Genomic DNA, 15567 nt, shown 5'->3' with positions numbered 1-15567 from the left:
CTGTAGATTTAGTCGACTAAACCAACTGTAGATTTAGTCGACTAAACCAACTGTAGATTTAGTCGACTAAACCAACTGTAGATTTAGTCGACTAAACCAACTGTAGATTTAGTCGACTAAACCAACTGTAGATTTAGTCGACTATAACCTTATGATATTTAGTCGACTAAAACTAGACTAAAAGTAAAACATTTCAGATGACTAAAATATGACTAAAACTAAATGGAATTTTATTCAAAAGGCTATGACTAAAGCTGAATCAGAATTTGCTGTCAGAATCAACACTGGTGGGTGGGTGGGTGGGTGGGTACAGTAGTAAGGTTGGGATTTGGAAACCGGAACAACCAGATCCAATGCAATACTGTATTATGTATGATTGAATGTGTGTTTATCCAACATTATAATGAAGGCCACAATGTTATATATTTTAAAAAAAAAGGAATAGTAGGAATACAGACAGACAGACTGAGGCATTAGAGAATTTGTAATTGATATTAGTTCATGGTAGAATAAACCAGTGGTTCTCAACCTGTGGGTCGGGACCTCCAGGGAGGTCCTCCACATGATTTTTGGGGGTTCCCCAGTGATGTGAAAATGTAAGGACTTTTTAATACCTCAAAAAATAAAGAAATTAAAGGAAAAAAGACACATACAGCATCAAGTAACAAAATGTACTACAAAACTGTGTCAAACATTGGCCAAATAACATAAGAAAGAAAAAAATTCTACAAGCCGATCTACAAGCTCACAACGCCGTCACCTCACGTTGTGAGCTTGTAGATCGGCTATCTTCACAATATGTACCTGTGGAACAGAGTCAAACTAAATGTAATGCCTCAACTCCTACAATTCCAAGTGCTTGTCAGGGTGGGGGGTCCCCAGTTCAAATGTGATTATTTTGGGTGGTCCCCAGTTTGAAATATGATTATGTTGGGCGGTCCCCAGTTCAAATATGATTATTTTGGGCGGTCACAGCCTGAAAAAGGTTGAGAACCACTGGCATATATAAGCCATAATCTGAACTTAATCCAAACACTCTCAATAGTCAAGCCAAGGTCAGTACACAGCAACAGAACACTTAAGTACTAATACAAAATGCTACAAACAACACTACCCTTGAAAGTGCAGTATGATGAATCAAATCATAAATAAAAGACACATTTTTCACCCACCCCACAGGCTTTTTGATATCCTTGGAGGGAGGGAGGGGATGGTCTTTTGCCCTTTGCCCCGTCTATCTATTTATCTATATGTGTGAGTCTGGCTGAGAGGCAGTGATAAAACATGGGGGACGTTTGGTGTGGTGTCACAGAGGAGAGAGAATAGCTGCCGGGCAAAGAGGTTACCATCTGGCTACACGCGCTGGCCTCCCGCGCCATGAATAAACACACCATGCAGGCAAATCATTCTGTATATTAAAAACAACTTCAAAGCGAGGGGTTGCGTTTTTTTTTTTTAACCCATCAAGACCGGGAACGCATCAGTGTGTAATTTTTTGATTCCTTTGGCTATTCAAAAATAGCAGATATACAAGCTACGAGCTTGTAGATCTGCTATTTTTGAAAAATCGAGAAAATGTGTGCAAATCTTTGAATACATAATATATATATTTTTTTTTAAGCAAACATTTTTTACTAAAATCTTTGCTTCTGGGGGGGTCCCTGGAACAACATATTTTGAGATGGGGGTCCGCGGCCAAATACATATCTAAAAATCCTAACGGTATGTTTCTATATCAGTGGTGCGCCAACTTTTTCATGTCAAGGAACCCCAAAAATTATATGGATTTGGCCGCGGACCCCCATCTCAAAATATGTTGTTCCAGAGACCCCCCAGAAGCAAATATTGGAGTTAAAAATATATATATATATTCAAAGATTTGCACATCTTTTCACAATTTTTTCAAACAAATGGCAGATCTACAAGCTCATAGCGCGGTGCCGCGCTATGAGCTTGTAGATCTGCTATTTTTCAATAGTCAAAAAAATCTTAAAATGACACAGATGCCTTCCTGGTCTTAATGGGTTAATGTTGATGGGACCAAATTGGATGGTAATTTCTGGGGGCCTGGCAGTGCTCCCCTGACATCTTTCCTCACTTTTACCCAATTCAGGACCGGAGCGTTCCATTCTCGCCATCTGTGCCATGTTATATCAGTGGTGTGAAGTAACTAAGTACATTTACTCAAGTACTGTACAATGCAGGTATACATATATTACAGTATAAAACACATAAAACATAAGCATCGCGACGTGTTGTGAGCTTGTAGATCTGCAATTTTCAAACATTTTGGTACTTTTACTTTTGGTACTTTAAGTACATGTTGATACTTTAACAAAAATAACATTTTTTTAATTCTGGAGTTTTACTTGTAACAGAGTACTTCTACATTGCAGTATTGATACTTTTACTTAAGTAAAACATTCGAGTACTTTTTTCCACCGCTGATCACATGTGGGGGAGAGAGAGAGAGAGAGAGAGAGAGAGAGAGAGAGAGAGAGAGAGACACAGAGACAGAGAGACAGAGAGACAGAGAGACAGAGAGAGACAGAGAGAGAGAGAGAGAGAGAGAGAGAGACAGAGAGACAGAGAGACAGAGAGAGACAGAGAGACAGAGAGAGAGAGAGAGAGAGAGAGAGACAGAGAGACAGAGAGAGAGAGAGAGAGAGACAGAGAGACAGAGAGAGAGAGAGAGAGAGAGAGAGAGAGAGAGAGAGAGAGACAGAGAGACAGAGAGAGACAGAGAGACAGAGAGAGAGAGAGAGAGAGAGAGAGAGAGACAGAGAGACAGAGAGAGAGAGAGAGAGACAGAGAGACAGAGAGACAGAGACAGAAACAGAGAGACAGAGAGACAGAGAGACAGAGAGACAGAGAGACAGAGAGACAGAGAGAGAGAGAGAGAGAGAGAGACAGAGAGAGAGAGAGAGAGAGAGAGAGAGAGAGAGAGAGACAGACAGAGAGAGAGTCAGTAGCCTATATGACGGAGCCGGACGTGAGTCACGATACGAGACGATGGTGCAACCGACTGACTGACTGACTGATGGAATGCTGCCTGTACCTACAAGGAGCCTTTGTCTCGGGGCTCTATATACGGGCGTTGCCACGACAACGCGCGCTAAGCGTAGTAGTAAACAAGGAGTGGAAGCAGGTCTTTGTTTTTTTACGTTGACGGGACAGGTGGGAGCTGTCAGGGATATATTATGCCCCCCCCCCTCCTCCCCCCCATGAGACGCTGCTGTCCCGATCGGTGTGATATTTCGCTCGCGGCCAAACTGCCTGCCTCGTGTTCTCTCTCTCTCTCTGTGAGTTTTTCATCACATTATGAGGCATGGGTTAACCCATTAAGACCTGGAACGCATCTGTGTCAGTTTTTAGATTTGAGCTAAAAAAGCATTATTTTACACTTAGCTATTCAAAAATATTTTTGAAAAATGTGTGCAAATCTTTTAACACATCGGGTGCCAAACACGGTCTGAACCGTGTTTGCGCAGAGTAGCGGTCCGGTGCCGAACACGGTCCAGACCGTGAAATATGTCTTTTTGTTTTTTTCGTTTTTCTCCACACGGGCGGGGCTAGAGCAGCTCTGGGAGTACCCATTGTGATCTTGAGAAGGATAGGCCAGATAGATCACCGGAAACAAAAACATGGCTCCCATCCACTTCCTGTCTATTTCCTTCTTTAAAACACCTATATCTCCGAATCTGTTTCCGGTGGGGAAAACCGGTCATGCGCGATGCGCGATCCCCCCCCATTGTAACTCGCGAGTGAAATGTTATCGTTCCAGGCTGTAGCCAGGGTCATCGCGCAACATGAATGGATGTTTTTTTTTACATGGATTTGCTCCTCGTGGAGTCTAGAGCCTTAAACAGCAAAACGCAGTCAATGGGGAGAATGCTGGCACCCAACGTAAGTTGTTATGAAAAAATGCTGGCACCCAATGTGTTAATATATATTGTTTTAAAGCAAAAAAAAAATTACTCTAATCTTTGCTTCTGGGGGTGCCTGGAACATATATTTTTAGATGGGGGTCCGTGTCATTTTGGGGGTCCTTGACATGGAAAAAAGAACCACTGATATTATGGCGACATAATTTTTTTTTTTAAACTGTTGAATCGCCCAGAAGCAAAGATTTGAGTTACAAATGTTTGCTTTTGTAACTCAAATCTCAAGATTTGAAAAAAGATTACGATTTCACACGATTTCACACGCATGCGCACACACACACACACACACACACACACACACACACACACACACACACACACACACACACACACACACACACACACACACACACACACACACACACACACACACACACACACACACACACACACACACACACACACACACACACACACACACACACACACACACACACACACACACTCTGGAAATAAAACCAAACTGAACATTAGTGAAGCAAGCCCAAATACGCCACTACACTTTAGAAACAAGCCCAACAAACTACTGTACCAATATTTACAGAAAAACAAGCCCAAAGTCTCTTTGTAATAAGCAACACTGGCGACAGACACTATGAGGCATGTGTAAGGCATGGGGGGGCAAAGAAGCCAGGGGTTACACCTCCACATGCATGGCTATGGCTATGGGGCTATAAATCACCAAGGCCCATAAATCATGGGCGTGCTCGTTGCAGATTGTCTGGTACAGGGGGATGTGGTGAGAACACATAAAGAGGGTCGTTCATCCATCCAAGGCGGGGAAAGACATTGCGGTGTTAGCATGACATCAATATCGTCCCCCCAAACCCCTATTATTACTGAAGAGGAAGGATGGAGGAAAGAAAAACAAAAAGCAAAAACATGTCTTGAGACTGGCTCACAGGACACGCTGTTTGCGTGCTACTAGATCACAGTGGGCAACTTTGATGATGGAGAGGGCCACTATATTTCCACACTCACTCCAGAGGGCCACATTGTATATACTGTCGGGCCATTCTATGTCACAAAAAAGTGTCTATGTCACATAAAAAAATAGCTTTAAAAAATCTGAATTCCAATTTAAAAAATAGCAAAAATAGCAGATCTACAAGCCTGCCGCCCGTGACAGGAAACTGTAAATCGGCAAATTGGGCATCGCTCTCTCAACCTTTTTGTTTTAAACCAGTCTTCTCCTCTGCACACCACTTAACCCATTCACTCCTGGAACGCATACTGTGTCATTTTAGATTTTTTTTTGCTATAACCATTATCTTATACTTTGGGCTGTTCTAAAATAGCAGATCTACAAGCTCATTGTGCAAATCTTTGAATATAGGACTTTTTATTTAAGCGAACATTTTGAACTAAAATCTTCGATTTTACAAATGATGATTTTTTTAAAATCAATGATTTTTAAATCATCATTTATTTATTTTTTATTTTTTTACTTATGTTGCTATAATATCAGTGGTTCTCAAACTGTTTTCATGTCAAGGACCCCCCAAAATGACATGTATTTGGCCACGCCCCGCCCCCCTGCCCCCCATCTCAAAATATTTTGTTCCAGGGACCCCCCAGAAGCAAAGATTTGAGTAAAAAATGTACGTCATATATATATATATATATATATATATTCAAAGATTTGTACACATTTAGACTTTTTTTTCTCCAAAAATAGCAAATATACAAGCTCATAGCGCGGTACGAGTGCCGCGCTATGAGCTTGTATATCTGCTATTTTTGAATAGCCAAAGAAATCTAAAAAAATGACACAGATGCGTTCCCGGATTGAATCGGTTAAAAAACACACATGGCACCGACAGCACGCCAACGCCGGGCGAAATAATACTCTCTGACGGCGGGCGAAGAGTCGCCTCATGATTTCAATGACAATTAAACAACAGCAGAACAGATAAGGAGAGCTTTAGCTGATTTGTTTCAGGCAGCCAAATCCCCTCTCATCAGACAAAAAGGCATGGCAAATTGGATTTTCTACGCGGGGCTCGTAACTAAGCCCCCCCGCCCCCCACCATCCTCTTCTTCTCCCACCACCACCAGCGTGGGATGACCTCTGTATCCCGCCGTCCACATCCCTGGCAGGTATTAACCCATTTTAGACCGGGGAAAAAAATGAAATCGGTGTAATTTTTTTAATTTATTTGGCTAATCACAAATAGCAGATCTACAAGCTCGTAGCGCGGCACTAAAAGCTTGTAGATCTGCATTTTTTTTTTTTTTTTTTTTTTTTGTGCAAATCTTTGAATATATATATTTTTTTAAAGTAAACATTTTTAACTCAAATATTTGCTTCTGGGGATTCTACAAATGTCTATCCTTACCCATTTAGACCTGAGGCTGATTCTAAAAACACCTTCTAAATCCTGACCTAAGTTTTCTGGAAAACTAAATTTATTAAAAAATTACAACAAATGTATGTTGCTATATACTGTACATAGCAACAAGAGCCCCAAAAGGGCTTCCCGTCCTGAATAGTTACAAATAGGGGTTCCCGCCCCAAAATGGGTTAACTTATGTATGTTGCTATAATATCAGTGGTTCTCAAACTTTTGGATGAATGATATGTATTTGTCCACGGACCCCCATCTCAAAAGAAGCAAAGATTTGAGTTAAAATGTTATATATATTCAAAGATTTGACACATTTTCACGATTTTTTACCCTAAAAAATAGCAGATCTACAAGCTCATAGCGCGGCACTCGGTGCCGCGCTATGAGCTTGTATATCTGCTATTTTTGAATAGCCAAAGAAAAATGACACAGATGCGTTCCCGTCTTAAAGTTCAGACCTAGATGCCCCCCCCCTCATGTGGTGGATATTATTAAGCTGGATGAATTCCATAGATAGAGCAACGCATGCAGGCAGCAGCGTGCTGAACAATAAATCAGAGCACCTGTTTCAACCAGGCCAACAGAGGAGACGCTGTGCATTAAAACAGGTTTGACACACACAACACAAGGCCTCTTGGTACAGTCAGTTCTGTTCTCAATGTCCCCCTTTTCCACCGTCTCATTTCCACCGTGTGCCCTTCAGGATAAGGCCCATAGTGCAATAGGGCAAGTGGAAGCTGGTGTTCCGTTACGCAGAGTGGCAGCATTATTTGGTGTCAGCCCTGGTACCATTTACAAACTTAGAACTATTTCACATCGGTACCAAAGACAGATGTCAAAGTTGCAGGACCCATGCAGGCTCAGGTGCCAGTCACACACCTGTGAATGGCACACACCTGCCAGCAAATGGTACCAGGTCCAGGTCTGACACCAAATAATGCGTAATCTGCGTTACGGAACACCAGCTTCACTTGCCCTATTGCACGGGCAAACGTGGCATCTTTCCATGGGGGCAGTGTTGCTGCTTGGGGCACACACAAACTCAACAAAGTTGCAGCAGAACGCATGCTCAGGTGCCAGGTAACCTGAACACCAACCTGTGGCCTGATAACACCTGTGACTGGCACACACCAGCACACACCTGCCAGCAGGTGTGTCCAGCAGGTGTGTGCAGAAGTAGGAGTGAGGCTGACACTATACTGTAGGTAGATGATGGGGCCTGGGGGGGGCGTGTGAAGTGAGCTAATGAATATTTAATTGGGACGCTGAAGTCTCCTCTTTGGCCCGGGCTCCCAATATGCTTTTAGGATAAACATAGAATGAAACTGAGACGGGGCTTCCTCCGATAATGCAGGCCAGCCAGCCAAGCAAGCAGATCGGGACCCTCTCTCCTCCTCACGCCTGGTCGGTCAGTCGGTCGACGCGAACGCTTTCAAAAACCAATCAGCTAGATTGAGGAGGGACCACTTGTCTCGTGGAACGAGGGAGCAGCCTTCTCTTTGGTTTAACCCATTAAAGACCATTAGCTTGTACTTTTGGCTATTCCAAAATAGCAGATCTACAAGCTCATGAGCTTGTAGATCTGCTATTTCTTTTGAAAAATCATGAATATTTGTGCAAATCTTTGAATATATATATTTTTTTAAGTGAACAAATTGTAAGTCAAATCTTGGTTTCTGGGGGGGTTGTAGAAAGGTCTTCTAAATCCTTCTAAATGAAAAAAAGAACACTGCTATTATCAGTGGTTCTCAAACTTTTTCATGTCAAAGACCCCCAAATGTGTTTGGCCGCGGACCCCCATCTCAAAAGGTTGTTGTTCCAGGGACCCCCCAAGAAGCAAAGATTTGAGTTAAAAAAAATTGCTTTAAAAAAAAAATATATATATATATATATATATATATATATATATATATATATATATATATATATATATATATATATATATATCCAAAGATTTGCACAACTTCTCACAAATTACAATTTGTTTTTGCAGATCTACAAGCTTGTATATCTGCTATTTTTGAATAGCCCAAAGTATAACATAATGGTTGAAGTGGTTACACAGATGCATTCCCTGTTTTTAATCGGTTAAGTACACCTCCATCCCATAGAGCTACATCAGCGTTCACCCCTGTGTGAACCTGTCCTGTCCTGGACGGACCGTCTCGTTCCAGTCTTCCTGTTGTTAGACATCAGAGACGGAAGCTGGTCCCATCAGCATGCTGCATCATGGCTAACATCATTACTTCTTTATATAATAAGAGTAGAGGAACACCCTCCAGGATGCTCTAGTCCCGGTCCGGAGACTTCAACGTTTTTCCCTTAAACCCATTGAGACCTGGAACACATCTGTGTCACTTTTTCATTTGAGCTAAAAAGCATTATTTTACACGTTGGCTATTCAAAAATAGCAGATATACAAGCTCATAGCGCGGCACCGAGTGCCGCGCTATGAACTTGTACATCTGCTATTTTTGAAAAAATTAGAAAATGTGTGCAAATTAATATATTATATTCTTTTAAAGCGAACATTTTTAACTCAAATCTTTGCTTCTGGGGGGTCCCTGGAACACAATATTTTGAGATGGGGGTCGGCGGCCAAATACACATCATTTGGGGGTCCTTGACATGAAAAGGTTTGAGAACCACTGATATAGAAACATACGTTTTTTCAGAAAACTGTTAGGATTTAGAAAACATAAGTAAGAATCGGCCTCAGGTCTTAATGGGTTAAGGCCAAGGACCCCTTAGCTGAGAGAGAGATGAAGCAGGGACCCCGACCTCTACATGAAGGACCCCTTAGCTGAGAGAGAGAGATGGAGCGAGGTTGTTTGACAGTACTGTCAACAGTGTTGAGTATGTTTTATTGTTTGTTTGATTACACATTATCTCTTCTATTAATATGTTGGATTCACGTTAACGTGTATTTTAACAACTTAAACCCTCAATACTTAGTAAACTTGACCTTTGGCTGTGTACTTGGTCTGCTCTTTTTTCCTTCCACACCAAAACTCTCTGCCCGAAAATAGCCGATCTAAATAGCCGAGGCTCACAACGCCTGGCAGCGCGAGGCGTTGTGAGCTTGTAGTTCGGCTATTATCACCTCATGTTCCCCTCAGAATAGGGATGCTATAGGGTTGAAGTGGTTAATGTAAAAAACGTACAGTATGAATGCTTCTCATAAAAGGGCTGTTGGTAAAAAAATACGAACACAACTGAAAAAAGAGAGTATCAAGGCCCACCTCATCCCTAACCACTTCAACCACATTATGGTTGCTTGGTCTGCACCACGTTTTCCCTCAGCGCCAAATCTCTTCGCTGAAAATTGCCGATCTACAAGAGAGTATAGGGAAGGATGCTAGGGTTCATGTGGTTCAATGTTAAAAGGCATGATATGTAACTTTGCCCTGTGTTTACATAACAAATCGATGATACACATTTTTACCCATCATTTCCGTCTATACCAGCAGTCATCAGCCACAGAAGCAGTGTGTTAGTGTTTACCTGCAGAAACACACTGCCCTCTCGCTGTATTTTGAGTTTTTTCACTGTTTGTTTTTGTTTTGCAACTTGTTTTTTCCAACCAAAACTTGAAAATACAGCCAGAGAGCAGTGTGTTTCTGCAGGTAACCACCACCACACTACTCCAGTAGCGGATAACTGCTGGTAAAGAGGGAAAGGCTTGGCAAAACATTGCATTTATTGTTTTGTTACGTAGACACAGGGAAAAGTTAATATAAAAGTTATTACATAGACCTATGTATTCAACAGTGTGAGCAGAGGCTGACCCTTCTTCACGATCCATGTTGACAATAAACTGGACCACAAAAACCACAGAGCAAAACAATCCCGCTTTGTGACTTTAACTTCCCTCCAATCACAGAGCGGAGTAGAGCTCACCCCAATGCAGTGGTGGAAAAAGTGCTCAAATGTTTTACTTAAGTAAAAGTATCAATACTGCAATATAGAAGTACTCTGTTACAAGTAAAAGTCCGGAATTCAAAATTGACTTGAGTAAAAGTACAAAAGTATTGGTATCAAAATGTAATTAAAGTACCAAAAGTAAAAGTACTAAAATGTTTGAAAATAGCAGATCTACAAGCTCACAACGCGTTGCGATGCGACGCGTTGTGAGCTTGTAGATCTGCTATTTTCAAATAGCCTAGGTATAAAATAGGGCTAAAATGGTTAATGTATGTTTTGTAATGTAATCATTTATATCTGCAAAGTAACTAGTAACTAAAGTTTTCATATAATTGTAGTGGAGTCAAAAGTACAATATTTGCCTCTGAGATGTAGTGGAGTAGAAGTAAAAGTATTGGAAATTGGAAATACTCAAGTAAAGTACAAATACCTCAAAATTGTACTTAAGTACAGTACTTAAGTAAATGTACTTGGTTACTTTCCACCACTATGGTCTGATGATGATAACATAATCATAACCACTACACCACCATTATCTGGCTATATCCAGCTGGAAGCATGCACTTCACATCTTCAGAAAGAAAAGTTTATGAAATAGTCACACATTCCAGCCTCAAAATATATACATATATCTTTATTTTTTGTATGCCAAAAGTTTGAATTCTGTCTTCATCAAGGCATGGAATCTGTTTCAATCTTTCCCATACTAAATCCACTGCAGACAAAGCAAACATCCCCGCTGTCAAAAAAGCCTTATTAAAAATGGGTGGGGAGGGCTAGTTTCAAGGCATTACAATTCTACCCAAGTCGGGCCTGAAAAATGTAGAAAGATTAGGACTGAGCCGAATGCTTTGAGCTCCAAAGCTTGCGTTTCGTTGGACTGGGGGTTCGTAACACATCCCAAATTCACATTTTGCATACTGTAGTTCAACTTGGGAGCGCTTAGCCTACTTATTTCTGCTTGTTTTATTTATACCACACCCAGTGTGGAAAATTACATGAAGTCCAGAGTTTATGCAATAGGAAAATGGATCTGAAGGAAATGTCATCCAGCCATCCTAGACCTGCATTCAACACATAAACATGTAAACACTGTCACCGTTTATGACCTATTTATTCATAACGTGCATTCATGATGACCCAGTAGAATTCGCAAAGCGTACTAAATAAGTTGCAGACTTTAATTAACCTCATGAACCCCCCCTAGTGTTCCTATTCAGTGGCGAAAATAGCAGATCTACAAGTTCACAACACGTCACACCGCGACACGTTGTGAGCTTGTAGAGCGGCTATTTTCGGCAAAGATATTTGGTGTAGAGGGAGGAAACGAAACAAAAAAATGAGGAACATTTTCGTGTTCCTCATGTTCCTCATATATATATGGCTGCGGACCCACCACATGAGAATGTTTTGTGCCAGGGACCCCCAAAAGAGACACACACAAACACTTTCAAGATTTTTCAAAAATGGCCAAAAATAGATTTACAAGCTTGTGCTTTCCATGTGTATCTATCTGGCTTAGAAACGCTGTCTGATCATCGACGTGTCTTTACAGTGCAGCGTGTCCATGATTTCTTGAGTACCTTTGACATTTTGATTAGTTAGCCTACTTGTAACGAACAGATCACATGATCGTCTCCCAAGTACATACACGGGGCAACTTTAGACCTACGCTCAGTGGCGGAAAAAGTACTTTTTGACCTAAAAAAAAAAGTATCAATACTGCGTTGTAGAAATACTCTGTTACAAGTAAAAGTCCAGAATTCAAAATGTACTTGAGTAAAAGTACAAAAGTAAATGTACAAAAGTAACTGTATAAAATGTATTAAAATCTTTTCAAAATAGCAGATCAACAAGCTCACAACGCGTTGCATCATGTTCCGAGAGTCGATGTCACACCAGTAGTGTGCTATTTTCCACACAAGATTTTTTTGTTAACAACAAGGTCACATAATGTCATCCTTCATTCACGCGTTACTAAACTAGATGAGGGCAACACCCAACCGACTGCACGCATCTAAACTTGTTTTCAAGGACCCAGAAAGAAATATTTGACATACTATGTTGACTACACTTTTCATACCAGTAACCTGTAAGCTGGTTGTATGACGTTCTGTATAGTAGTGTGTATATCTGTCTGTCTCTTATATGTCATCATGATTTGTGTGCATGGGGATCTCATCTTAAACAAGCTTTAGTGCTTTAGTAGACCTTGTATTGTGAATCTGTACTTCCATGTATTGTTGTTCTCATGTCTTACTAAATAAAGTACATCAATCAATCAATCAATCACTAACTGTTAAAAAGATAGAAAAATGCCAATGAAGTTTAAGAAATGGCACAGCCCTATAAAATACTGAGCTGAACTAATAACTGAATGTACTGTAAATGGGCAGAAGCCAGAACAGAACACTGATCTCATAAGGTTATTGCATAGTGTTGGACTTGCTTTAGAGACATGGATTGATTTGTGATAAAGGTGACATTCTGTCTGTGCATGAAGTGTTATTATTATGTTGTTTGCCTCTCACAACAGTGAGATTACACGTCCTGGAGGCTATGTGGCCTTTAATGTAGGTTTGAATAACTCGGTGGCTCTCAGTCTCAAACCATTTAATTTCAAAGGACCCTCATGTACAGTATGTGTAATGCACGGGATTCGAACCCGGGTCTCCCGCGTGGAAGGCCAACGTCTTAAGGGATGTTTTGTTTTTGTCACATTCCTAAGCCAATCATTTGATGACCGGCAGCGGTTCCGGTAGGAGATTCAAAGAGTCTCCTTTGTGTCTCCTAACGGAACCGCTGCCTACCGGTCCGCTGGTCAACAAATCATTGACTTAGGAATGCGACAAAAACTAAAAAATATATACAAAAAAATAAGTCTGCATGAGGTGACTAATCAATAGAAAATTTGTATTTTTTGGGGTGAACTATCCCTTTAAAGGCATACTAGGTAACGTTTTCAACAAAAATAAAGTTAAATTGTATATATTTTGTGAGTGGCAAAAGTTTCACAACACTATTATTAATATTATATATTTACTATTGAACGGTGAAGGGGGGGACTTTCCCGGGGAAATTACGTCATCTGGCCGGAAAACGGAGGCGGAAATGCACTGGTTTCCTGTTTGGCCAGGAACTACCGCAACGGTTTCCTGTTTGGCCAGGAACTAGCGCGCTAATAACAAAAAGGAACCTCACGCTGATTTTAAGAGAATGTAGGATTGGAAGATCGAAAAAGAACAGAAAAAGAAAGCACAGCTCATGGTAACTAATGCTCCACTGGCTAAGAGAAACGATCCGTAGATAGTATAAAACAATTAAAAGATCGCTTTTTGAAACGCTTCCGGCTTCCGGTGAAAACGAATGGAATTCTGGGTAATCGAGGAATACGGAAATTGTATGCAGTGACGGTAGTGACCAGCAGAGGTTGCTAAAAATCGTTATTTGTGATTTTGCATTGTACAACTTTAACCACTAGCCCCTTGGCAGGGGGAGATGTTAGGCTTGTGGTCATCAGGCAAAGGCTCTGAGCCACTATACTGCTACACACTCATCCCCTCTTTTGACCTCCCTCCCACCGGGCAACCCCATCCGGGTCACGGCACCATTGTAACGGCCGGGAATCAAACCGCGTGGAAAGCCATTTGTAGTACAGGTCTGTAAGAGTCCCATTGATTCCTCACTAACAATCATTTACCTGGGACCTCCTCAAGGACCTCTCAGGGGGTCCCTGGACCACACTTTGAGAACCACTGTGCACAACGGGAGTCTATCTATGTTCCCGGGTTCTATGTTCCCCACTAACCCTAAGGTAAGTGGGGAACATAGAACTCGGGGAACATAGAAGCCGGGGAACATAGAACCCGGAGAACATAGAACCTGGGGGAACATAGAACCCGGGGAAACATAGAACATGGGGGAACATAGAACCCGGAGAACATAGAACGTGGGGGAACATAGGGATGACCTCCGGATCAACTCACCCACTGTGGCGATGTTGTCCAGGTCGTCCAGACAGAAGGTGCGGCTGTTGGGTGCCGTTTCCCCCGGCGAGGAGGAGGACACCACGACCACGGAGGAGTTGGCGCCGTTGCTTCTCCCGTCTTTCACGCCGTTCATCTCGTTGTTCAAACCGACCTTTGCTTTGGATGAGGCCATTTTTGTTTTGTGTTTGTTTTGTTGGCTTCTTTTCAGGGTTTTTTTCTCACGTATACGTGGGAGGAGGGACTATAGGTTGTAGCTGACTACTTTGAGGACTGATTATCCACCATGACGCCAACAAATATCACCGGCTTTGCAAAAGAAAATGAGACTTTTTTTGGCAGCGGTGACAGTGACAGGAGCGGACCTGCTTTCAGTTCATGTTTCTTTGTCTGGGCTATTTCAGCAACCTCAGCATCAGGCTTCAGGTTTGGACTCGGACCCCGGGATAGCTCGGTACGGTATTATAGGTTCGGTACTATAGGTTCGGACTCAGACCTTGGGCTAGCTCCGGTACTATAGGTTCAATACTACAGGTTCAGTACTATAGGTTTGGTACTGAAGGTTCGAACGCGGACCACGGGCTAGCTCGGTACTATAGGTTCTGTACTGTAGGTTCGGACTCGAACCCCGGGCTAGCTCGGTACTATAGGTTCGTTACTATGGGTTTGGTACCATAGGTTCAGTACTATAGGTTCGGACTCGGACCCTGGGCTAGCTCGGCACTTATAGGTTCCTCTTTTTAGGGTCAAGTCATTTACTTTTTTGCCTCATTCACATAAACACCATCACATTGACCATAACCCCGGCATTAGGGCGAACAAAAACATAAAAGCAAACGAACCCTGCAGCGCTATAGGCTCTATAACAGTGACAGCAGGTGTAACCTGTAAACCAATGTAAAAACGTTTAGCAGCCGGGCTAACGCTAGCGGCTAACAACCCTACCCCTCCTCGGTGGTTCTAGTTTAACAGCATGTATGTCCCATAACGTTTAGTTTGAGAATGTGGGGAAAGTCGGTCAGTACGGAGCTATATAAACACGGTCTCAACGGGCGTCGTGGTGTGGTGATGGAAGTGGTGGTTGTGTCCGTTCCTAGCCTCCATTGTTGTCCTGTCCATGGAGAGCCTCACCCAGCGCTCTCCCCTCTCTCTCTCTCTCTCTCTCTGTCTGCTCTCTCTGCGTCCTCTCTCCACCCAGCGCACCCGGAAGAGAAGCAGCACGGCACCCACTGTTGACAAACACACAGCCAATGGGAACGCAGCCCTGAAACATGACGGTCATACCATGACAGTCATGGACCCACTTGTTCTTGGTTTTCGATGTGTTTACATTTACAACTCTCACATGTACATAAACGTTCATAT

General features: G+C 42.1%; 1 protein-coding gene across 1 annotated transcript in view; it reads right to left on the bottom strand.

Annotated features, from left to right (window-relative positions):
- Nucleotides 1–14381, bottom strand: part of prkx (protein kinase X-linked) — a 64954-nt gene extending 50573 nt beyond the window's left edge. The window contains exon 1 of the mRNA XM_080422188.1: nucleotides 14203–14381. Coding sequence (XP_080278314.1) covers nucleotides 14203–14377 — 175 coding nt within the window. The 5' untranslated portion in view covers nucleotides 14378–14381. The remainder of the gene's footprint in view (nucleotides 1–14202) is intronic.
- Nucleotides 14382–15567: the final 1186 nt, after the last annotated feature.

This window comes from Gymnoscopelus braueri (genome assembly GCF_963280865.1).
Source record: "Gymnoscopelus braueri genome assembly, chromosome: 24".
Classification (NCBI taxonomy): Eukaryota; Metazoa; Chordata; class Actinopteri; order Myctophiformes; family Myctophidae; genus Gymnoscopelus; species Gymnoscopelus braueri.
The sequence above is the reverse complement of the archived record's forward strand: the minus strand, read 5'-3'. Positions and strand labels throughout refer to the sequence as shown.